Source organism: Heterodontus francisci, chromosome 11 (genome assembly GCF_036365525.1).
Source record: "Heterodontus francisci isolate sHetFra1 chromosome 11, sHetFra1.hap1, whole genome shotgun sequence".
NCBI classification, from domain to species: Eukaryota; Metazoa; Chordata; class Chondrichthyes; order Heterodontiformes; family Heterodontidae; genus Heterodontus; species Heterodontus francisci.
This window is the reverse complement of record NC_090381.1, coordinates 31,069,174-31,096,155: the sequence shown is the minus strand read 5'-3', so window position 1 is coordinate 31,096,155 and position 26,982 is coordinate 31,069,174. Positions and strand designations below refer to the sequence as shown.

The following is a 26,982-nucleotide window of genomic DNA, read 5'->3' as shown; positions in this document are numbered from 1 at the left end:
AAGTTCTGTAGCTTGAAGTAGGTGTGGAATGAGAAGAAGCCTGTTGTTGTCTGGCAGGGCTGAGGCGGGAACCTGAGCATCAGCTTGACAGAAGGTCAGATATTTACACAGAGAAACGCCACAAGAGGCAGTGAGAGGCAGAAAGAAACCTTTACATGTTTAGTCGAAGGAGATGGGAGGCAGAATATGCCAGGGCAGCACTGTCACCTGAGGATTAGAGGGCAGGCAATCATCAGCTGGACTTCAGGGACTAACTTGCTATCACCTCAAAGAGAAGGCTGATTCTCAAAGCAAGGCACCTTCCAGGTTTCATTGTTAGAAATGATGAGGAAAGTGTTTATTTGCCTGGACTGAGTTTGCAATTAGAGTGCCTTTCCAGAGCTTTTCTTTAAAGCAGTGGCAGATCAGTTCTCTCCAAACTTTTATCCAAAGACACATTCAGACAAATAGTGAATGAGGCACAAGTGAACTGTGCTTAAAGGAAAACGAGTAACACCAAAGAGGGATCATTTTCCTTGCAACATAACTTCATTCTTCCTTTTACAAGTTTATTCAAGAACACAGCTTGTGGATCAACAGTAACAGCATGTAAGAAGAAAACCTTCGAATGTGAGATTCAACTAAAAGTGGGTCTTCGACATCTCTGTGTAGGAACCTGCAATCCCCAGTGTAAACTGTAAACTGGATCTACAATCTCCAGGTGAAAGGCGGTGAAATATACTGAATTCATAGACTGTGGGAAAGAGAAAGTTTAATTTCACAACATTTTATTTATGCTTATATTTGTCTTGCTGTGGACAGTAGCATATGCAGAATCAAATGGCGGCCTCACTTGCAGTGCTCCTGACTGTGACATTGTGTGTCGACTTTGTACTGTTTAAATTGGTGCAGTCCGATCGGAGTGTTGTGAGAACCATGGGGAGAAAACCTCTGCCAATGGAAAAGGGTCTGGACCAAATAATAAATGTTCCAGACAGTCAACAGGTAAGTGAAACCACAAGTAAGCGAGCAAGTGAGTGAACGTACAGGTGAGCAAGCGTATAAGTGAGTGAATGTGCAGGTGGGTGAGTGTGTAAGTCAGCGAGCGCACAGTGGGGAGAGCATGCAAGTCCGAATGTTTTGAATCAGCCGTTGTTCTATTTTTCTGCTTTTTAAAAGATTTGGAATGTTTTAGAATCTTAAATGAATAAGAGAATTGTATTTCTAAGTGGTGTGTTACAGACTGCAGTGTAATTGAGGTATTCAGATTGTTTATAGCTGCAATGACAGACACCCTGGGAGTAGTGAGTTACAGGCTGGAAATAAGCAAAGGGTTTTTATGGTTTATATATAGATTAATGGATACAGAGAGTGAGGTACAGGATGGAATCTAATAGAGGAGTTCAGATGGTTTATGTATAAACTAACAGGCAGCCTGGGAGTGAGGGTTACAGACTGGAATTTAATCAAAAGTTTTAGTTTAGTTTAGTGATACAGCACTGAAACAGGCCCTTCGGCCCACCGAGTCTGTGCCGACCATCAACCACCCATTTATACTAATCCTACACTAATTCCATATTCCTACCACATCCCAACCTGTCCCTATATTTCCCTACCACCTACCTATACTAGGGGCAATTTATAATGGCCAATTTACCTATCAACCTGCAAGTCTTTGACATGTGGGAGGAAACCGGAGCACCCGGAGGAAACCCACGCAGACACAGGGAGAACTTGCAAACTCCACACAGGCAGTACCCGGAATTGGACCCGGGTCGCTGGAGCTGTGAGGCTGCGGTGCTAACCACTGCGCCACTGTGCTGCCCTATGGTTTGTATGGTTTATATATAAAATAACAGACACCCTGGGAATCAGTTAGAAGGAATCTAATCAAGCACTTCAAATGATTCACATATAGAATGATAGACACTCGTCGAGTGAATGACAGGTTGGACATTAATCAAAAGATTTGAATGGTTTATATATAGAATATTGGATAGAGAGAGTGAGTTGGAGGTTGAAATCTAATGAAGTTTCCATATGGTTTACAAATAGAATAATGGATATGCAGGAGTGTGTTACAGACTGGAATTAAATCGAGGGGTTCAGGTGCTTTATATATCGAATAATGGATATCCAGGAGCAACATACCCTCGAATTCTTTTTTGTAGTGCACGTGAAATTGTCTAAGTGACAGGCCCTTTAAACATTTTTGTACAGCCGATCACACGTGGTAAATTAAAAGGGTTGACTTGTGCACGGCCTGTGCAGGAATTTTCGAGTTGCTGCACAGTCACGCAGCTTAGAGGGAATATTGCCTAGGAGCGAGTTACAGGCTGGAATCTAATCAGAGGTTCACATGGTTTATACATAGAATAATGGATACCCGGGAGTAAGTTACAGGATGGAATCTAATCAAGAGGTTTGGGTAGTTGATATATAGAATAACGGATACCCCGGAGTGAGTTATAGACTGGAATCTAATCATGGGTTTTGAGTAGCTTATATATAAAGAATAATCGATACCCAGGAGTGAGTTACAGACTGGATGCTAGTCAAAAAGTTGCTAAGTTGTTAATTGAGCTTTGCCTTTCTGCTTCTCTTGCACCCTTTCGCTTTTACTGTTTGCCTGTCCCATCTTTTATTTGCCTCCGTCTCTTTTTCTCATTCCACCCCCTCTCTCTATAAGTCTGCCTTGCTGTCTGTCTCCCCTCTATCCTGCAGGTCTTTCATTCCTCATTTTTCCCTTGAACTCCCCCTGTAACCCATATGATCCCCCATTGTCTTCTATCAGATATTCTTATACTGGTTTACTCAGTTTGTACCATTTACCTTTTTAAAAAGTTCACAAATGTGGAAAAATGGCTTGCGGGGGAGGCGTTGGGGTGGGGGGAGCGGTGGCAGGGAGATGGGGACTGGGAAAGCAGAGGAAATTTAAAGGCTGGGAGTGGAGGAGAGCAGAGCTGGGGGCCAAGGGATACTGATACTGCTCAGGAGCTGCCAAAGTAAAAAAACTGCTTTGAAACAAAGTGACAGTAGGTTGAAAGGATACAAGAAGATGGGAAGTACCTTACAGCTAAAAGCGAAAGTAAGTGATTTTTGGGGGGGGAACAGGAAGAATGAGTGGAAGCACAACTTGTGAGGGAGCATGCGGTTGAGACCAGGTGGAATGGGAAGCCTGTGGCTGAGGCCATGGGGAGTATGAGGCCCCATAATGAGGTTCCTACTGATCTGGAGGCTTGAGAAAGTGAGGCTATTTGATGAGGTTTAGATAATTTACATGTATAATAATGGATACCCAGCAGTGAGTTACAGACTGGGATCTAATCAGTGATAAACAAGAAAGACACAATGAAGATGTGGAGACTGAGGGGTAAAATCACTGATGTTTGTAAACTGGTGAGCTGTTTTGTCTAGCAACCTCACGAAAACCTGCTAAGAATCTTAGCCCACGCCTGTTAGAGATGGGATTGTCCAGCCCAGGGCGTTAGTGGTATCTTTGTGTGCCAAGAAAGCTCAGTGATGATGAACATGATACCAAGCTTCAGTCTGATATCACTCGATAGGCACAGCACGCGATACATTCCAGAATATTCAAACGACACCACTGTCTACTTAAAGGGACAGTATGAAACCACAGCACGCAATACATTCCAGAATATTCAAACGACACCACTGTCTACTTAAAGGGACAGTATGAAACCACAGCACGCAATACATTCCAGAAGCTTCAAATGGCACCATTACCTACATAAATGGAAATTCTTGAGGATAGATAGGACAGAAGCTGAGAAGATAGAAATTGAGAAACGAATAAGGAAAATAGAGAAGGACAAACCATTCCCAAGACTTGGAATGGATCAAGCATAGTGTTTATACGTGAATATGAAAAGCATTAGTCTGGGAACTAGCAACAATAATTAAAATGGAGGGACATAAGATTGTAGCCTTAATCAAAACTTTGCTGCTGCAGGGTGAAATTGCAAAACTGAATGTGTCACCAAAACATTTTCAGGCGAGATAGAAAGAGAAGAAAAGGAATGAGTGGTCTTATTAATTGAAATCATGAATGCAACCATAGAAAGAAAAGTTCTCATTGATGGTGACAGTCAGACAACGTCAGACTTGAGTCAGGAAATGATAAGAGAGCAGTTTCCATGTTGGGAGTACATCACAACATTGAATAGTTGGGAAGAAAATGAGAGTGAGCTTTGAAGGTTTGTAGCTGCGGCAGAGATGTAATTATAGAGGACAATTATTCTAAGGTACACTGGGATAAGACAAAAGTTGTCCAAATGGGATCTTAGAATAAATTCCTTAGGGCTGTCTCCTTAATTAGCATGCTGTACCTCCAATAAGGAAGGATGCGACATTGGATCTGTTCTGGATAAAGAGGCGGGCCAAGTAGGTGACAGAAAAATAGCAGACCACTTACTTTATAATGACCAGAGCCGGATAATGTTCACATTGAAAAGCTACCAAAATGGAGCCCAAGGTACAGGTGTGGGACTGGAAATGGGCTAACGTCAGTAAATCGTGCCCAGATTAATTGGTTAGAAAAGTGCTGATAAAATAGTGGACCGTTTGAAGGAGATATATGAGATGGGTAAGATACAGATTATATACATTCTGACTAAGAGAATAAGAGACTCGATGGGTCAATATAAAAGTTGGAGAGAAAATGAGGTTTAAAAATGAGGCATGTGATAAATGTAGAGGAGCTAATACAGACAACAATAAGAAATATAAAAGATTTAGCAGGAAAAGAAATCAGAGATTATGGATATAGTTTAATTTCATTAAACCAGTGAACTCTTAAAAAATGCATGGACTAAGAAGGGATTTATAAAGGATAGGTCCTGATTGATGAATTTAATAACATTTTTCGAGGAAGTCAGAGATCATGGATAAAAAGAATGTGGTGGATGTTGTAAATATGGATATTCATCAGTCATGTGATAAACAATATATAAAGGACTCATTATAAAAATTGATTCCTAGTATTAAAGTGAATGGAGTCACGTGGTTAGGGAGGTGGTAGGAGAAGATCGAGCTCTGTTATCTTCTCTTGATCTGCAATTTAACCATCATCACTGAGTCCCCCATCATCAACATCTTGAGATCGTAACTGACCGGAAACATAATTGGACCAGCCATATCAACACCATGACTATAAGAGTTAGGATGCTCTGTGACAAGTGGCTTACCTATTGACCCCATAAAACCACTCCACCACCAAGACTCAAATCAGTAGTGTGATGGAATACTCACCCCTTCATATTTCTAATATGAAGAAGGTATCTGGGTGGAACATGGAAACGTAGAGGATTAGTAAAGACCAATCTGGCCTACCTGGCCAATCATTGCGAACATTTTTACTCCACCCCAGCTTCAAATAACATTTTGAACATACCCAGTTTAGTGATGACCTCCGACCCTGCTGTAAAGTTCTGCCTCTTTGACTCATTGGCTCTGTAAATATAGAGATAAGTACATTTTTAAACTGCTATCTGAAAACAGAATTGAAGAGAGGCCTGTATATTTTATGGATGGTTGGCAGTGAAGCAGTTTATGATACTTTGGGAAGATTATTACAATGTATTTTGTACTTTGTGATACTTTTCAATTTAATCCCCACTAATCAGATTTGCAGGACAGAAGGTGCCCGAGGGAGATGAAGGCCACTTTGCTTAAATGATAGGTGAAGTTTATGTTTAGAACAGCTGAAGGAGTATAGTGATAATGTCTACATAGAACCCTCTTACAAACATAAAGCGGGGGATTAGAGAAGGTAATTCAGTCTATCGAGCCTGCCCACTACACAGATCAAATACAACCTGCTCTCTTGTGGACTCAACCCAATACATTTAAGCCATTGTGGAAAGTTATCTAAAATTTGCTTTTCAAAGATTTCCCAAATGGTTCATTCTCAGATCAAGTACAAAACCAACCTGCTTAAGAGTAAAGGTTTCTCGGATGCAGAGTGAAATCTCATTCCAGATCAGATACAGGATGGGTTAGATACAGAGTAAGGTCTCTACACTGTCCCATCAAATACTCCCAGGTCTGGTACAGCATGGATTCAGAGTAATGCTTCTGTTACACTATCCCATCAAACGCTGCCAGGGCAGACACAATACAAGTTAGATACAGAGTAATTTTCCCCAAGACAGAGTATTCTCTCTAGTTATGATCCTCTTCCATCACATATCTTAGGAGGTAACACAGCTGGGAAAGAAACAAATGAGTCCTGCAGTTAGCTCAGGGATTTCCAATTTATGATCGTTCATTAACTGAATTGAGTCTTTTGAACACTATTCAATCTAGAATGTTGTTGGCAATTTCTTTTGTGAGCCTCTTTTTCTGACCTTTGAACCCTGCTCCCATGAACTCCTAAATGGTGAAGAAGCTGAAGGCTGGAGAGCATGTGCCATTCTGCCAACTACCAGTAGAGGGCACACTTCTTTCTATTAGAGATTGTGGGGCAGAAGCTGAAACCTCACTAACCTTCCCTGAAATCCATAGAGAGGGCTCCTGTTAAAAGTCACATGTACATGTGCACTGTATGGGCTTCAGTAAGCTACCGCCTAATATCTTTCTGAACTATTACATTCTGATTCATCCAGACATTTCTACTGCTTTGCTCAGCATTGGTGGTGTCCTTCACTCTGGGTTTTGGCCTTTCACCTGGGATTCTTGAGAAGTTTTATAAGTTCTTGTATGTCAAAAACATTCAATCCTCCTGCAGTCATTCCTGTTCCACATGAGATATTTTAAAACTCATTCTCCGGATGTGGGCATTGCTGGCAAGACCTGAATTAAGAGTGCTTGATGGGACATTGTATCTAGCCCATGCTGCACCTGATCTGGAACAGCATTTCTTTCTGCATCCGTGAAACCTGTACTCTTAAGTAGGCTGGTTTTGTATTTGATCTGAGAAATTTTTGGAAAAGCAAATTTTAGAAAACCTTTCCTTAATGGCTTAAATGTATTGGGTTGAGTCCACAAGAGAGCAGGTTGTATTTGATCTGTGTCGTGGACAGGCTCGATAGACTGAATTACCTTCTCTAATCCCACGCTTTGTGTTTGTAAGAGGGTTCTACTTAGACATCACTATGCTCCTTCAGCTGTTGCCCATTGCTAGTTGCCTTTGAGAAGGTGGTGGTGAGCCGCCTTCTTGAACCACTGCAGGCCCTGTGGTGAAGGTGCTCCCACAGTGCTGTTAGGGGGGGAGTTGCAGGACTTTGAATGAACAACAATGAAGGAACGGCAACATACGTCCAAGTCAGGATATTGAGTGACTTGGACAGATACCTGGGAGTGGTGGTGTTTCCATGCACCTTCTGCCCTTGTCCTTCTAGGTGGTGGAGGTCACGGGTTGGAGGTTGGGGGGGGTTGGGGGAGGTGCATAGCTGTTGCTATTGAAATTATGAAGTCACATCTGGATATAAACAACTATCTCAGCATAGGTCCAGCAGACTTCTTGATTTAGATGTCACTGAATGCTTCCTATGGTCAATGTGTGAGGTGCAGTGTCACAAAACTATAGCAGATTCTGATGATCAGGATCCTCCTAACTTGACATCAAACACAGGCAAGAAGCCAGGTACGCCAGCAATGCAGAAGATCATCAGTAGATTGAAATGATGAAGTATCACACAGTTATTCCAACAAAGATGTGTTTCTATGTGTTCAGGCTAGCTGCAGTTAATCTGATGATTTCTCCCTTAGTTTTGTTGAAAGCAGCATCTAAAAGTGGTGCATTAGAACTTAAGAATTATGAGGAATAAGACTATCCCTGTGATTACTCACATTCTAATCATATCCCTCAATAAACTCTACCCAGAAGCACATCCAGTTGTTTCTTGAAGTCATCTACACCGTTTCTTTCAATGGCCCATTTATTTTATGTCTAATGGCCTTCCTGAGAAGTAGATTCATTTACTCCAAATTTTCAAATAATACTCCTTACCTTTTAAGCCTTCTGTCAGTGTCAACATATCAAGCTCCTTTATACTTTTGAAAACATTTGTGAGGTCATCTTAAAGTGACTTTTCCTCTAACGTGCAACATCTTAAAACTCTCCGTGTAACCCAAATTGCTATGGTCTGGTATCATTCCAGTCACTGTAAGTAGCTTTTAAAAATCATGGACTTTCATTTCTATTGCATGGTATGACCTTCACTCCACCTCGTACATCAGGGTGAAATCTAACCCTGTGCTGGACACCAGATCTATAGCATAATGGTTAATACTTTCGCCCAACAATTTAAACTAGTGCTCACAACAAATAGCAGTTCCATTCGAGAGACTGCGTCTCCTAAGAATCTGTTTACTTATGCTGTGAGTGGAATATATGCCTCAGGACTAATAGTTACCCCTTACCTAAAGTACATTGCACCAGATACCTCATGGATACCCACTGTCAAACCATCACATTCAGGCTAAAGTTACGAGTTAAATGTATTTGTTTACTTACACAGAGGCAGAAAAATTGGCACAAAAGACAAGAGAAATAGAATCAATCCAAAAGAGACCGAAATGTCTTCAGAGCATGTTCCTTACACAGTTTAATAAACAGGAGAATTTTGGGAAGAAACCAATTTTTTTGGTTGTTTTTTATTCAATGTGAGCATTGCTGGCAAGGCCAGAATTTATCGCCCATCCCGAATTGCCCTTGAGAAGGTGATGATGAGCTGCTTTCTTGAACTTGTGCAGTCTATGTAGTGTAGGCACATCCACAGTGCAATCAGTGAGGGAGTTCCAAGATTTTGACCCAGCGACAGTGAAGGAATGGCAACATAGTTCAAAGTCACGATGGTATGTGGCTTGGAGAGAAACCTGCGGGTGGTAATGTTCCGATGCATCAGTTGCCCTTGTGGTAGAGGTCACAGGTTTGGAAGATGCTGTCTAAAAAGCCTTGGCGAGTTGCTGCAGTGCACTTTTTAGATGGTACACACTGCTGCCATTGTACGTCGGTGGTGGGGGCAGTAAATGTTTAAGGTGTTGGATGGGGTGCCGATTAAACAGACTGCTTTGTTCTGGATGGTGTTGAGCTTCTTGAGTGTTGTTGGAGCTGCATTCATCCAAGCAAGTGGAGAGTATTCCATCACTCTCCTGACTTGTGCCTTGTAGATGGTGGACAGGCTTTCAGGAGTCAGAAGCAGAGTCGCAGAATTCCGAGCCTCTGACCTGCTCTTGTGAGCACAGTATTTATGTGGCTGGTCCAGTTAAGTTTCTGGTCAATGGTAACCTCCAGGATGTTGATAGTGGGGAATTCAGCGATGGTAATGCCATTGAATATTAAGGGGAGACAGTTAAATTCTCTCTTGTTGGAGATGGTCATAGCCTGGCAGTGTGTGGGGTGAATGTTACTTGCCACTTATCAGCCCAAGCCTGAATGTCTTGCTGCATATGGACACAGACTGCTTCGGTATCTGAGGAATTGCGAATGGTACTGAACACTGTGCAATATCAGCAAACATCCCCACTTCTGACCTTATGATGGAGGGACGTTCATTATTGAAGCAGCTGAAGATGGTTGGGTCTTTGTCACTGATCCAATGAACTCCTGCAGCGATGTCCAGGGGCTGAAATGATTAACTTCCAACAACCACAACCACCTTACTTTGTGCTTGGTATAACTCCAACCAGTGAAGAGCTTTCCCCCTAATTTCCATTGACTCCAGTTTTGCTAGGGTTCTTTGATGCCATACTCGATCTAATGCTGCCTTGATCTCAAGGGCAGTCACTCTCACCTCACTTCTTGAATTCATCTCTTTTGTCCATGTTGGACCAAGACTGCAATGAGGTCTGGAGCCAAGTGGCCCTTGCAGTAGCCAAACTGAGCACCAGTGCACAGGTTATCGCTGAGTAGGTGCTGCTTGATAGCACTGTTGACCATACCTTCCATTACTTTACTGATGATTGAGAGTAAACTGATGGGTTGGTAATTGGCCGGATTGGATTTGGCCTGCATTTTGTGGACATGGGCAATTTTCCACATTGTCTGGTAGATGCCAGTGTTGTAGCTGTGCTGGAACAGCTTGGCTAGGGGTGCAGCTAATTCTTGAGCACGTCTTCAGTATGCTTGGGACGTTGTCAAGGCCCATAGCTTTTGCTATATCCAGTGCCTTCAGCTGTTCCTTGATATCATGAGAAGTGAATCGAATTGGCTGAAGGCAGGCATCCGTGATGCTGGGGACAGACCTCAGAAGGAGGCCGAGATGGATCATCCACTTGGCACTTCTGGCTAAAGATAGTTGCAAATCCTTCAGCACTGATGTTCTGGGCTCCCCCATCATTGAGGATGGGATGTTTGTGGAGCCTCCTCCTCCTGTCAGTTGTTTTATTGTCCACCAGCCATGACTGGATGTGGCACAACTGCAGCACTTTGACCTAATCCATTGGTTATGGGATCACTTTGTTCTGTCTATCACATGCTTCTTCCGCTGTTTAGCATGCATGTAGTCCTGTGTTATAGCTTCACCAGGTTGGCATCTCACTTTTAAGGGCGGCACAGTGGCGCAGTGGTTAGCACCGCAGCCTCACAGCTCCAGTGACCCGGGTTCAATTCTAGGTACTGCCTGTGTGGAGTTTGCAAGTTCTCCCTGTGTCTGCGTGGGTTTCCTCCGGGTGCTCCGGTTTCCTCCCACATGCCAAAGACTTGCAGGTTGATAGGTAAATTGGCCATTAGCAATTGCCCCTAGTATAGGTAGATGGTAGGGAAATATAGGGACAGGTGGGGATGTTTGGTAGGAATATGGGATTAGTGTAGGATTAGAATAAATGGGTGGTTGATGGTCGGCACAGACTCGGTGGGCCGAAGGGCCTGTTTCAGTGCTGTATCTCTAAACTATGCCTGGTGCTGCTCCTGGTATGCTTTCCCGCACTCCTCATTGAACGAGGATTGGTCCCTGGCTTGTTGGTAATGGTAGAGTGAGGGATATGCAGGGACATGAGGTTTGATATTGTAGTTGAATACAATTCTGCAGCTGCTGATGGCCCAGAGCGCCTCATGGATGCCCAGTTTTGAGCTTACCAATGTGATGTGAGTGCATGATGATGTAATATTCTGTTCGCTGCACAGAAATCAAGTATCAAAACTGAACTTCATGTAGACCAATTGTTGCCTAGTTCTCCAATGTCAACTGGGAGGGGCACTACAACTGGCTCAGTGGTTATGAGGAAGGGAGAAATTGGTCAGGTTCCCCAGTCCTAATCTATGGTAGGTGACCTCCATTTGGAAAAGGCAAATGTGGATGCTAGGTTCAGGGTTGGCAGTGATTCCCCTCCAGTCATATATCCTACCAACACTCAATGTTGAGACACACAGGCATTTAGCTGACAGGCACCCAGGAAGCTGAGCCCCAGCATGAGTTAACACCATCAGAAGAGGAAGAAGGAAGCAGAAAAAAAGGCAGAAAAGAAAGAAAAAAATGCAGTGAAGATGTAACTACTAGATAGGGGAGTTTTCTGATTAATGTAGTGATTAGGGTGCTGGGCCTGAGTTCAGGACTGATTGATGTTCTCTAACTGGCTGCTGCAATGACAGATATTCACCCCGACTAGTCTAATGACCTGTCTCTTGTATCTGATTCTCGCAATAACTGATCTCTGCTGCCTGGCGCTATCCATATCCCTGTGCTGAGTGATGTCCTGTAATTGCTGCACTGACTGAGAGGCTGAATTGCAGTAATTACCAAACTCTTGTATCCAATTGCTGCAATGACTGATCACCCTCGCAGACATAAACCAATTCAGATTCCTGTCAAGCTTGAGGCCCAGTCAATGACTGCTGATCTCTTTCACGACATCAGTGTAAGGGCTGGTCCCCGCCCCCAATTAATGAATGGACTGGTCCCCTGTACCTGATTAATGAATGGACTGGTCCCCTGTACCTGATTAATGAATGGACTGGTCCCCTGCCCCAATTAATGAATAGATTGGTCCCCTACACACGATTAATATATGGACCTGATTAATGAATGGACTGATCTTCTATGATCTGTGTCAGATGTGTGATATTATTGTTAAAAAAGTTATTTCAGGCCTTTGTTGTAAGGCCACCTTGGAATACCCAGTTGATGTATCTATAGGCCTCACCTAAACATGAACCTTCCTCCATAGGAAATAATTATTAACTCAACGGAAGGCTGTACCCCAAACTAAACTAATTTAAAGTGCACACATAGCAAGCTCCCACCGGCTACAATATTCCCTTTATTAAAATCAATAGAGGGAAGTGTCAGACAGCAGACACGTTATCTTTTGTTGCATGCTTATGGTGTGTAAGGTATCTTGCTATGAGCAAAGAATCAGAATAGCTATCCTTTATTCAGGTTAATACACTGCTACATGCTGCTTTAGGCACCCGCCCTTCAAAGAGACATTGATAGATTAGAGTGGGTTCAGTAAAGAAAAATAAAGAGAATTCTGGGGCTAGAATGGTAAATTAAGAGGGTTGGTTGACAGATTGAACTGGAAAAATGAGTGCTGATAGGGAACACGATCCAGGACTTTACAACACTGAGAAGCACAAAAGACATATGCAGGTCACTTAAGCAAAACTACAATCACAAAATTATACACTGTGAATGCTGTCATACTGAATATCTGTGCAATAAAGCTAGCCACTTCCAAAGCCATGCTATTCCAGTACAGCTAGGATAGTGAGAAGATTGTCCAGGACTATCCTAGTCACAGAAAAAGCATAAATCTAACCTGGCCAATTGCCACCCTATCAGCCTCCTCCCAATCATTAGTAAAGGGTTGAAAGCATTCATTCCAAACTCTTCACAGCCATGATCCAGACATGGGCATAAAAGCTGAATGTCAGGATAGAGGTGAAACCAGCTGCTCTCAACATCATTCGATTGAGTACAGTATCAAGTAGCAAAACAAAACTGAAGCTGTTGGGTGTCAATGCAAAAGCCCTTCAGTGGATGGGGTCATACCTGACGCAACATAACTATTGTTACGACCAGGTGAGAAAGAGATCTAGGGTTCCCTCTCAGCCTTCACCTGGTCTTACCGTAACAGGGTTTAATTTTAAACACATCGTGTTTTTAGCTCACCCATGGTGAATCCTTGTTCAATGCTTTCCAATTATAAGGCAAAGAAACCAGCACAAAAGGTTTCAGGAAGAAAAGTTGAAATTTATTAAACTTGAACTTAAACTCTATTGCGGTTGACGTCTGCGGATACACGACGCGCCCACGCTAGTATGCATACATGATACACACATGCAAATAGAGACAGAAAAGAACAGAAGAAAAAATAAAGTGGAAAAGTTTGAGGCAATATCTGAAGAATTTTTGTTACGGTTCTTCGAGCTCACTGCAGAATCCTTGATTGTAGATAGATCTTGCTTTTTGTTGGGGCCCAGTATTCTTCATAAACCTTGTTCACTGCAGGAGACTTTTCTCTCTGGGGTTCATGTGTCTTCAGTGGTTCAGACGAAAGAGATGGGAGCAGACAGGAGAGATCTTCTCAGTCTAGGAGTAACCAGTCTTTCTGAGTTCAAACACTCTGTGGCCAGTTCAAAAAACCCTGGAACAGCCAGTTAGTCCTGTGACCAGCGCGTCCAACCAGTCCTGGCCCCTGTGGATTGCATCACCCCCAGAAGGTCCTGGAATGCGCTTCCCCACCCCCTCACTGTCCGGTGATCAACACCCATTGTAGGTTGAATGTCAGGGAATGGTCCTTTGTCTACACAAGAACCGCATGTTAGTATACAAATGTTTTTTCCAGCCACAGCTGATCTGTTCAACAAGTCATTTCCCATAACAGCAGGACCTGGATATCATTTCAGCTTGGACTGCCAAGTGACCTCCAACAGCACCACCATCATCAAGGTCAATACCATTCACATCTTGCTTGAGGTTGCTATTACTGGATTTACTGGACGAGCCATTTCAACATCAAGCTTATAAAACCATGGCAGAGGCTGGACAGTCTGCATTGAATGGCTCACCTCCTGATTCCTCCAGCTAGTCCAGTATCTACAAGATTTAAGGCAGGAGTGCAAGAAAATTTGCTTTGATGGTTGCAGTTGCAATAACACTCAAGGAAGCTCAACATCATTCAGAACAGAGCAGTTTGCTTGATTGGTGCCACGGCCACTTAATTCTATTCATCCTCTCCACCAGTGACACAGTGTGGCTGCACTATGTACAATCCACAGGATGTACTGCAGCAAATCACCAAGGTTACTTTGACAGGACCACCCTCCCTGGAACTTCTACCCCAGAGAAGGACAAAAGCAGCAATGTCATGGCAATGTCAAATATAAGTTGTTCTCCAAGTCACAGGTCATCCTGACTTTGAGATACAACAATATTCCTTCATTATTGCTGGATTAAAGTCCTGGAATTTCCTGCCTAACACCATTGTGGGAGAACCATCACCACAAGGCTGTAGCAGTTCAAGGAGAAAGCTCACCGCCATCTTCTCCTGCCAACTAGGGACGGGCAATGATTGCAGCCTTGCCAACATTACCCTCATCCTGCTTAACCAACTCGTATTACACTTTAAACGGGCTTATGCTTTCATTAAAATAGCAGACAGTGAAATCTCATCGGAACGTGTCAAGTAATTATATACCAATATCTCCAACAGTGATCTCTTGGCAATTACCTAAAGTTTTCAGCTGTCAGGCTGTGCAGATTAGGTCCTTTAAAAAGCAGCTGCACAAATATCTAATTGAAAACAGGACTGTAGATTCTAATGCTAGGTACAGAGGTGATTGAACACTTCTGATAAACACTTGCATTCCTGTGTCCCATTGGGAATATTGGAATATCATGTGAGGAATGTAACTGATTTTGGATTGAATCAGGTGGATTATGATATTGGGTCAAAATCAGTGAATTTGAGCAATGCCCTTTGAAGCCAATGGCACATTCAGAAGTCCTGCCCCTGAGAAATGAAATTGAATTGCAGATGATCCAAGATGGTCAAAATGTACATAATCCAATGAGAGGTGCATGCTTGTTGGGCCAAAGGTCAGTTCTCAGTATATACTGGAGTTCTGTCATGATACTTGCTATTCATAGTAACATAAATGTTATTGCACTGATACAGGAATTTGCTTATTACAGTATTAGTTACCAGAATTCCATCACATGTACCAGCAATAATTCTAGTAAATTTTCCTATTTAATTGTGGTTTAAAGATTCCTGAATCCTGGCATTCTCTGCCACTCAGCCTTATCTCAGTGCCAAACTGACTGCGTATGTTACCAGTCAGTACAATAATAATATCAATTCAAAGAGGCACCCCAGTTTATTTAGGGCAGGAAAATACTGATGGGGACAATAAAATCTCAGTGTTCGCGATTGGTGTAGATTCTCTCTCAGAGATATCAAGGAATACTCAGCATGGGAAATAGTAATGGTACACTGGTGCAGGAAGAGACATTTTATCGGAGTTCGGACTGACATATGTCATTGGGAAAGTGTAGGGAGCTTTACTCTGTATCTAAGCTGTGCTATACTTGACCTGAGAGTGTTTGATGGGACAGTGCAGAGGGAGCTTAACTTTGTACCTAACCTGTGCTGCACCTCGCCTGGGAGTGTTTGATGGGACAGTGTAAGAGGAAGATTCATCCTATATCTAACATGACCTGTTCCTAACCTGGGAGTGTTCGATAGGACAGTGTAGAGGGAACTTTGCTCTGTATCTAACCCATGCCGTATTTGATGGGCCAGTATAGAGGGAGATGTATCTAAGAAGTACTTTACCTGACCTGGGAGAGTTTGATACTGCATTCCTCATGGTTTTCACAGTCAGTAGTTTTGGCATTGAATTGAAGAATTGATTTTATTATGTTGAATATTTACCTAGATTTGGGGACTACGTTGAAATGATGGCGCCCTTCATTCCTCCTTAGCCTCCTCCCCATGTCTCAGGTAAACAATATAATGAAAACATAATGTTGCAGATTGAGATCAAAGGGGTTATTCTTCCTAACCAAAGCTACCTTGAAGACTCACTGTAATATGTAAGATTAGATCTCTCGATATGTAAGGAGATCTTTGTTCTTCAATTCTGTAAGTTTGTGTACATTGCAGATTCTAGGCAAACAGATTGCAGACCCCTCTAGTTAACACATTCGTAGAATCCTCGTGCTGTGACAGCTCTCATTCATCTATCCCATCTAATTTTAAGCAGGACACCGGATGAAAATCCACGTCTACGGCTCAGGTACAAAGGTAACCTTAACTGTCTGGCTGGGGAACAGAAAGTAAATTTGGATGATAAATGCTGGTGAGACTGATAATTTCAGAGAGATTTGAGCAAATTAAGTGGATAGAATGGCAAAATGCATTTCAGTATGCAAACATAGGAATAGGAGCAGGCCATTCAGCCCCTCAAGGCTGTTCTGCCATTCAATTAGATCATGGCTGAACTCTAGCTTAACTCATTTAAATCTATCAATCTCAGTTTTAAAATTTTCAGTTGATCCACAACCTCAACAGAGTTTTGGGGGAGTGAGTTCCAGATTTCCGCTCCCCCTTGTGTGAAGAAGTGCTTTTTGACATTACCCCAAATGGCCTAGCTCTAATTTTAAGGTTATGTCCCCTTGTTCTGGGCTTCCACACCAGAGGAAATAATTTCTCCCTATCTACTCTATCAAATCCTTTAATTGTTTTCAACACCTCAATTAGATCATCCCTTAATCTTCTATACTTAAGGGAATACAAACCTAGTCTATGCAACCAGTCTTTATAATTTAACTTTTTTAGCCCTGGAATCATTCTGGTGAATTTGTGCTGCACCTCCTCCTTGGCCAATATATCTTTCCTGAGAGGCAGTGTCTGGAAATGAATGCAGTATTCCAGATGCAGTTCAACCAGAACTTTATACAACTGTACATAATTTCCACCCCTTTGTATTTCATTCGCCATTGAAATTATTTTTTGAACCTGTTCACTAGTTTTTAGTGACTTCTAATTTGGACCCCTAAATCTCTCTGTTCTTCTAGAGTTCTAGCTTTTCGTCATTTAGAAAATACTCTGATCTATCTTTCTTAAGTCTTTCTTATGTGCATGACCTTACACTTTCCCCACACTGACCATCATCTGCCATAGTATTGTCCACTCACTTAATCTATCACTGTCCCTTTGCAACATTTTGCTCCCATCTACATTATTTATATGCCACCTAACTTAGTGTCATCAGCAAACTTGGACAAATGGCTCTATTCCAATGGAGGAAGAGATGTGAAACATAAGAACAATGATATGCTCACTGTCATAAGGGCAACAGGATATTATGGATGGTTCAGCTGGTTTATGCAGTAAGATCTGTAAAGTCCGGGGTCAAGCAGTGTTGATCTCAGGCAGGATAGTGGTGGGAGGAATACCTCAGTATGCTTGTGTCATGAAATAGAAAATTGGCATCAGTACCAAACAGGAGCGATTTGTTCCCTTTTATCAACTGTGTACTATACATCTACAGGAGCTGGCACTGAGACACACACAAACCGTACTGTGCTATACAGGAGTGAATTGTTCCCTTTTACCCACTGTGTACATTTCATGTACAGAAGCTGACACTGAGACCCACACAAACTGTACAACACTAAACAGGAGTGAATTGTTCCCTTTTATCCCATGTTCTCTACTCCTGTTAATCATACAGAATTTGACATTTCTCAGTCTGCTCCAGAAAAGTCAAACACAAAGACAGCCTCATTAAATTAAAATGCGTTCGTTTGTACATACAGGGCTGGATTTTAAGAAGCCCTCGATGTCAGGATCCGTGGCGGGTGGGGCCTGAAGATGTCCCCGGATGAGGTCCACTACGGATCTCAATGCTGGCAGGCCCGGCCAGGCCCAATCCTCCTGGCAGCGGCAGGGCACCGTGGCTCCTCCCCCACCCCCGACACTCAGCGATGGGAGCACAATCACTATATGCAAATAAAGTAAATGAATAGATTTGCATGTACTTACCATTAATCTTGATGTCCCACTGTGATCTTCGGCCCAGCTGCCCGTGCGTTCAGATCCCCATCCAGGGAAACAAGGCAGAACCCTGGTGGGGAGGGGGAGGTAAGTTTCTCAGTGCAGGAGTGGGGGTGGGGGACAGGGTCAAATTAACATCATGGGTGTAGGGGATGGTGGGAAGGATTGTAGTGTAAAGTTTGTGCAGTTTGGCGGAGGGAAGTAAAGGTCAGCTTGGGTCTGCAAATGAAACCCAACCCGAGCCCAACAGAACCACATCCGACACGAGTCCAACCCGGCCCGAGTCCTTTGACTTTTTCCCGCGCCCAGCCCGACCCGACCACCAGAACATTATAAACTTTATTGAAGAGGTTGCACTCTAGCTTGGATGGAATCGCTCACTGCAGAGTCATGCGGAGTCCATATGCACGTTTCTCACCTTGACGTCCTGACTATCACTGTGTCCGACCCAGCCCGACCCGACCAAAGCCCGAATGCCGGACCCGGAACAGCAACCCGACCCGAACCCGATACATGTCGTTGGGCCCAGTCGGGTTCGGGTCGGGTAGCCACTAGGAGGAAGGTCAGATCAGATGGAAAAGGTAAGTGTTGGTGGGAGGGGGGGGGGCAAATAATTAATTTAAATGTTATTGGGGGGGTGGAAGAGGGGCAAAAGAAATGTATTTATTTAATTTCATTAAATATTTCTTTAAATATTTAAATATGCCAGTAGGGCTAACAGCCCTTTAAAAATGGCGTCAGCCTCCATTTGATTGTGGGGCAGCCCGCCCTGGCTATTTAAAAGAGCCACCCCGATAAATGAGCCGCCATGCTTGGAATCGCAGCAATTCTTTGGCTTTTTGCGCCTGCCGCCAAGATTGGCAGCGGGGCTTATAAAATTCAGCCCACGTTGTGCATTATATTCATGGCATTACGATACGTTTCACTTACTTGAACCTAAGGAACGTGTACATCTGTCTTACGTTTCCTAGACTTTGGGAAATTGCATCCTAAAAATATCTTAGCTCTTTCAGTTATGCCTATAATAATTTTGCCAGTGGCCTAATTTATTACATTTATAAAATGAAATGGAATATTTTACTTTAGACATTTCCATTGGCGGATTACATTGCTGTTATTGTATTCAGTGAATCGGTGCCCCTCGACCCTGGCGCCAGTCTGTTTACCTAACCGCATAGCTCGGATAGCACTGCAGGGGAAAATAAGATTACACTCGTCTGAAGCAAAATAAATTATTCACACATCAGAAAATCAGCAGTTTCCATTAACCCCCTCTAAAGTTGGCAACCCTGGGTTCCAACAATATGGACCCAGCATGGTATAGACATGAAATGACAAGAGATATGGTCCTGGTCTCTTTTTAAGAGGTTGGAGGGTCGGATATAATGCATCACTCAGGTGTAAAATGTGAGACAAAGGGGAGCATCTTGTTCCTTTCTCCCTGAAGGGAGGCCAAATGATGGCCTACTGATACTGATCCAATTCCAGTCCCATTTGGACCCCAGAACCAGAGTAGGAGGAGCAGAATTACTCAGTGAGGCAATACCATTAACTACCCCCTAATATTTGGACTTTTGACAAAATATTTAACAAAGAATCATAACTTTTATATTTTATAAAGCTCAAAGCCCAGTAATGTGCAGGTGGACAATGTTAGCCATCTCAGGGACATTGGGGGCATGACAAGTGTCTTATGGTCTACATAAATGTTATACACATTATGTATTTTTCAAGAACAGTTGAAACAGGGGTGTCATTGTTTTGGGATTTGTTGGAGCATGGAAAGCTTTGATATAGGGATCAGCTAAGGCAGCAACCATTGTATCTTTTAAGGTTAAAGTATTTCATTTGAAGCGGTGGATGTTACACGGCTAGGGGAAAAAAACAGGGCAGTAGGATTAATTTTGGATTACTCTAGCAAAGAGCCGGAACAGACACAATAAGATGGCCTCCTTCTGTGCTTAAACCTCTACAGTTCTATTGTTCTAGGTTCCATGCTTCTGAAGGTCCTGTGGTCTGTGGTACTATATTTCTATGGTTCTACAATGTAGCGTTCCATGGTTCTGTTGTTCTATGGCTCGAGGGTGCAGGTTTTTGTTGGATCCAGGTTATATGGGTCTAGGTTCCATGTTTCTAGGTTTCATGTTTTTGTGAGATAATAAGGTTTAATATTAATGGAAACTACATTTCATTACTAATGTATTTATTCAACATGGTACCTTTTTGATCTGTGTGGCTCCGTGCATATACACAATCAGTCATCAGGGAAGCAACCACTTTATAGTTATTACATTTTCATTACAAGCTGTGATTTCCTGGGGCCAGAAAGGATTTTCTTCACTGATTTTTTTGCCCCAAAGACATCCCTTTGTGCTGAATGGTGACTATCAGCAGGCTGTTCCATCATGGGGGTGGGGGTGAGTATCACAGCTAAGCCTCATCCTTTCCTCATCCAACATGCAACACCCAACTGTCCAGCAGCATCAGGATGAAAGTTAGGAAAGAAATTTTTACCTGTGAAGGTCAATTGTCATCAGTCATGGTGAGATTAGCTAACTCAGCATAAACCAGTCACAGAATTTGGGATATCTCTTGCCTGTTTGCCTCAGTACCACACTAGGTAGTGCAGTTACCAACTGAGATCTCTGCACTCCTTAAATTCTGACCTCTTGTGCATTTTGATTTCCTTTGCTCCACCATTAGCGACCATGCCTTCATCAGCTCAACCCCTAACCTTTAGAATTCCCTCCCTAAACCTCTCCACCTCTCTCACTCTCTCCTCCTTTAGGTCATTCCTTAAAGCCTACCTTTTCAACCAAGCTTTTGGTCATCTGACTTAATCTCTCCTTCTGAGGCTCAGGGCCAAATTTTGTCTGATAGTGCTCCTGTGAAGCAGCTTGGGATGCTATACAATGTTAAATACAAGTTGTCGCTGGCTATTTGAAAAGGTTTAAACCTACGTACAGGAAGTCTTGAAAAATGATGCTTGGTCATGTTAGTAGCATGCAGTGCCCACATGCCAACATACTGTGCCATGGTGTAATTTAATAAGGGCTTTCAGTCCCCCTTGCCTGCATTAGTGAATTCACATTCTAAGTTTTGTCATTGAAATGAGTTGCTGAGCAGGGACCTAGTTCTTTTCCTGGCTGGTTACACATCACATGACTTACCTCGTGTTGCCAATTCTGGATGGATGTATTCCTGACGGTTCATCACATGACCTCCTACCTCCAACTCCTCACCCCTTCAATCCCGCCAGACGTCCATTCTCACAGTGCACCAATTTCCCATGCCCATAATGGACTCTTCCTTACACAATTGGATGATTTTTTGACTCTCAGGCAAACAGCCCTTTCTCCCCACTGCCAATTATTTTATAACTAATAAGAAAAAATGTGCAAAGTAAATTAAAAAATCCTATTTCTGTTAGCACCCCTATGATTAGTGTGTTCTGGGGATTAATCGCTAATCCCTGGACACTCTCGGCTCATTCTGGAGGGCGAACAACTCCATCAGTGGCCTGAGAAAGGAGGAAAAACAACTTAAATAAGATATGGGCCTAGAAATTGGTTTGTGCCAGCTTGTTGGGGAAGGAGAATGGCGTATTGTAGATCAGATTTCCTTGAGTTAACTGTGTCTCATGGACCCTAATATTTACTGAGATGTGCGTTCAGAGTGGGCGGGAGGCAATAAGGACAGGAAGGCCAGAAGTACACTTCCTCGATCGCCCAAGAGTTTAAACCTCAGGGTGTGTTTGATGTTTGTTTTTCCCAGGTTTTCCACCTGACAGCCAGCCTGATTGATTGGCTTGGCTAACTGTGAGGCATGGAAGGCTGTGATACAAGGCTGAGGCACAGATATATTTAGTAGTGGTAAGAGATAGAGATGGAGGCAAGGGTGTGGTGATGTTTGCAAGGGTGGGGGGAGGGGGAAATCAGTGATGCAATGGGGGTCAAGTGACGATTGGGGGATCAGAGATTGTGGAGGTGGCGTCAGATAGATTGTGGTAGGGCCAGTGGGGGTCAGAGGTCATGGAGGTGGGGAGGAGCAGTTTTTCACGGTAGTTTTTTGGGCCTGGTTGAAACACTCCCGCTCCTCCTGGTCCACTAGCAGTGCTGTAAATGCATTTACCTTATGGATCCAGCCCTTCTCACCTCCGTTTTTCTGTAGGGTTTCCTAAGACCAGGGAGCCTCAGTGGACAATAGTTAAAAATAGAAATCTTGTTAAAATGGAGGCACGCAGCCTCCTTAAAATGTTTCATCGACCGACTCACCTCCCGCGAGTGGATTGGTCATCCTTCCGTTATCCCGCCTCTATTAAAAATGGAATTAGGCAAGTGCATGGCAACTTGGCACAGTGGCACAGTGGTTAGCACTGCAGCCTCACAACTCCAGGGACCCGGGTTCGATTCTGGGTACTGCCTGTGTGGAGTTTGCAAGTTCTCCCTGTGATCGCATGAGTTTTCCCGGGTGCTTCGGTTTCCTCCCACAGCCAAAAGCTTGCAGGTGATAGGTAAATTGGCCATTGTAAATTGCCCCTAGTGTCGGTAGGTGGTAGGGATATGGGATTACTGTAGGGTTAGTATAAATGGGTGGTTGTTGGTCAACACAGACTCGGTGGGCTGAAGGGCCTGTTTCAGTGCTGTATCTCTAAATAAATAAAGTTTGAAATTTTTCAATTTTAACTCTCTCATCTTCCCAAACCCATCCATTTATGGGGGTTAAAATTACCCCCATCGTGGCTGATCATAGAGCAGCAAGGATGGAATTTTGGGAAAGTCTGAAATCTTTGACCTTCCCACCCTAACTGACAAGGAATGTCATTTGAATGCAGAGAATGGAAAAAAAATAAAGCGAAAATGGTTCCAGTAGTCCAGGTAATGTGCCAGGCATGTAACCAACTAGAAAGAAAATCCTTAAACGTTCTCAGTTGTGGTTACTGAGAACACCCCAAGGTGCTTTATAGACAATGATGTACTTTTTTTGACCAGTAGTCACGGTTGTAAGGTCTTTAAATATGGCAGCCAATTTGCACACAGCAAGAGCCCAAAACAGCAATGAGATAATGACTAGATAACCTGTTTTAGTGATTTTGCTTGAGGGATAGATGCTGGCTGGGACACTAGGAAGAACTGCTTTGTTGTTCTTCAAAATAGTGCCATGGTATCATTTATATCCACCCGAGAGAGCAGACAGGACCTCAGTTTAACATCGCATTAGAAAGACAGCACCTGCAAAAGTGCAGCATCCCCTCAGTACAACACTGAAGCATCAGCCTCGATTATGTGCTCATGTATCTACAACAAGACTTGAACCTACAACCTTTTGGACTCAGAAGCAAGAGTGATTCTAAACAGTCACAGCTGACATAGAGCTAGCTGTAGTGAGACATTATATGGGCACAATCTTTTGACAATGCATTGTTTGTAAGGGGAATAAGGATGATCCATGCAGCAAGTGAATATGAATGGCCAGGATTTTAAAGTAAAGAGCTTGCATTTGTATAGAATCTTACATTCTCAAAGCACTTTACAACCAATGGATTACTTCTAAAGGGCAGTCACTGTTGTTATGGAGACAGACATGGCAGCCAAATTGTGCAAAGCAAGGTCACACAAAAACGCTTCTAATTTGTTTTTGGTGTGGTTGAGCATAATATTGAGCCAGGACACGCGGAGAACTCATGGGAGCTTTTATTTCCACCTGATGGGTGACAATGGCTGAGACTATTATCATTAAATATTATTATTCTCTTAATGGAGGCAGCACTTTCAAGAACGATGACACTCCATTTATATTGTACCTTTCACAAGATGTCTGAAGGGGGAGTGGGGGAGACGGACACTGAACTGGAGGTTGGGAAACGTGGTAGTTTGATCGAAAGACATTTGGGGTGGGTGGCGGGAGAGAAAAATTGCACAGCAGACACCCATTTAGAAAGTGCTTGTTCGGGAGAAAAGAATAATGTATTCAGACTCTGGAGGGTAGATGATTTCATCTCATACATAACAGCGATTCTCAAGTTAAGGACTGAAAAAGAGCATTGTATGAAAGCAGCGCTGAAAGTGATATGTGAAAGAGTTAGTGTAAGCAAACATCCAAACTGTTCCAAAAGTGTGTGCCAATTTACAAACCCACCCTCCATGCATCATGCTCAGATTTGCAATATTGAGCTCTTTTCCTTGCCTCGGCAGACGTATTCCAGCTGCTTCTGAGTGAGTGACAAATTCTCACACGTTCCAACTCTCTCCATTTTCCATCAAGTGTCAAATAAATCTTCCTGTGCTTTCACCTTGCTCTTTCCAAAACAAATGATTTTTTTCAAAAAATGACTGAAATATAAGCAGAAGTAAACAACAAAGTGAACAGTAAAACTTATTCAAGCATGGTGAAAACAACCTCAATGTTGTGATTGGATCAGGCAAAGTTATAATGAGTGGTGCTGGGTTGGGTGGGGCGGAGCGAGGATCTTTCATTGTTGCATCCACATCTTTCCTGATTGAAATCTTCCTGATTGAAATGTGCTCATTAATATTCATGTACAGATCATGAGACAAGGTCCAGGAATTTGAATTTTAACAACTGTTTGCTACTCTGCTAAGAGCGAATAAGTTCAAAAAGCGGCGTCTCATAATGGCAAACCAATGATAATAAAAATCCTCAAGCTTTAAGAAGTGAGTAGAGAGGGATTGGGTAAAACATTGCTTCAGCGGCTGTCCTTTCACACTCTGGGACTGGGTGAGACAGTGGGACAGACACTGTCCTTTCACACTCTGGGACTGGGTGGCACAGTGGGACAGACACTGCCCTTTCACACTCTGGGACTGGGTGGTACAGTGGGACAGACACTGTCCTTTCACATTCTGGCACTGGGTGGTACAGTGGGACAGACACTGTCCTTTCACACTCTGGGACTGGGTGGTAGAGTGGGACAGACACTGTCCTTTCACACTCTGGCACTGGGTGGTACAGTGGGTCAGACACTGTCCTTTCACATTCTGGGACTGGGTGGTACAGTAGGTCAGACAGGGTCCTTTCACGCTCTAAGACGGAGTGGTACAGTGGGTCAGACACTGTCCTTCACACTCTAAGACGGAGTGGTACAGTGGGTCAGACATTGTCCTTTCACATTCTGTGACTGGGTGGGAAAGTGGGTCAGACACTGTCCTTTCACATTCTGTGACTGGGTGGTACAGTGGGTCAGACACCGTCCTTTCACATTCTGGGACTGGGTGATACAATGGGACAGACACTGTCCTTTCACACTCTGGGACTGGGTGGTACAGTGGGTCAGACACTGTCCTTTCACATTCTGGGACTGGGTGGTACATTGGGTCAGACACTGTCCTTTCACACTCTGGGACTGGGTGGTACAGTGGGTCAGACACTGTCATTTCACACTCTGGCACTGGGTGGTACAGTGGGTCAGACACTGTCCTTTCACACTCTGGCACTGGGTGGTACAGTGGGTCAGACACTGTCCTTTCACACTCTGGCACTGGGTGGTACAGTGGGTCAGACAATGTCCTTTCACACCCTGGGACTGGGTGGTACAGTGGGTCAGACAGGGTCCTTTCACACTCGAAGACTGAGTGGTACAGTGGGTCAGACACTGTCCTTTCACATTCTGTGACTGGGTGGTACAGTGGGTCAGACACTGTCCTTTCACATTCTGTGACTGGGTGGTACAGTGGGTCAGACACTGTCCTTTCACATTCTGTGACTGGGTGGTACAGTGGGTCAGACACTGTCCTTTCACACACTGGGATTGGGTGATACAGTCGGTCAGACACTGTCCTTTCACACGCTGGGACTGGGTGATACAGTGGGTCAGACACTGTCCTTTCACACTCTGGGACTGGGTGGTACAGCGGGTCAGACACTGTCCTTTCACACACTGGGATTGGGTGATACAGTCGGTCAGACACTGTCCTTTCACATTCTGGGACTGGGTGGTACAGTGGGTCAGACACTGTCATTTCACACTCTGGCACTTTGTGGTACAGTGAGTCAGACACTGTCCTTTCACACTCTGGCACTGGGTGGCACAGTGGGTCCGACACTGTCCTTTCGCATTCTGGGACTGGGTGGTACAGTGGGTCAGACAGGGTCCTTTCACGCTCTAAGACGGAGTGGTACAGTGGGTCAGACACTGTCCTTCACAATCTAAGACGGAGTGGTACAGTGGGTCAGACATTGTCCTTTCACACTCTGGGACTGGGTGGGAAAGTGGGTCAGACACTGTCCTTTCACATTCTGTGACTGGGTGGTACAGTGGGTCAGACACCGTCCTTTCACATTCTGGGACTGGGTGATACAATGGGTCAGACACTGTCCTTTCACACTCTGGGACTGGGTGATACAGTGGGTCAGACACTGTCCTTTCACATTCTGGGACTGGGTGGTACATTGGGTCAGACACTGTCCTTTCACACTCTGGGACTGGGTGGTACAGTGGGTCAGACACTGTCCTTTCACACTCTTGGACTGGGTGGTACAGTGGGTCAGACACTGTTCTTTCACATTCTGTGACTGGGTGGAACAGTGGGTCAGACACTTTCCTTTCACATTCTGGGACTGGGTGATACAATGGGTCAGACACTGCCCTTTCACATTCTGTGACTGGGTGGTAAAGTGGGTCAGACACCGTCCTTTCTCATTCTGGGACTGGGTGATACAATGGGTCAGACACTGTCCTTTCACACTCTGGGACTGGGTGGTACATTGGGTCAGACACTGTCCTTTCACACTCTGGGACTGGGTGGGACAGTGGGTCAGACACTGTCCTTTCACATTCTGGGACTGGGTGGTACAGTGGGTCAGACACTGTCCTTTCACATTCTGGGACTGGGTGGGACAGTGGGTCAGACAATGTCCTTTCACACCCTCGGACTGGGTGGTACAGTGGGTCAGACAGGGTCCTTTCACACTCGAAGACTGAGTGGTACAGTGGGTCAGACAATGTCCTTTCACACGCTGGAACTGGGTGGTATAATGGGTCAGACACTGTCCTTTCACAATCTGGGACTGGGC

The 26,982-nt window shown here is 43.8% G+C and overlaps 1 protein-coding gene across 1 annotated transcript in view; it reads left to right on the top strand.

Annotated features, from left to right (window-relative positions):
• The first annotated feature begins 819 nt into the window (after window positions 1-819).
• LOC137375169 (erythroferrone-like) overlaps window positions 820-26,982 on the top strand; it is a 305,058-nt gene continuing 278,895 nt past the window's right edge. The window contains exon 1 of the mRNA XM_068041920.1: window positions 820-984. Coding sequence (XP_067898021.1) covers window positions 820-984 — 165 coding nt within the window. The remainder of the gene's footprint in view (window positions 985-26,982) is intronic.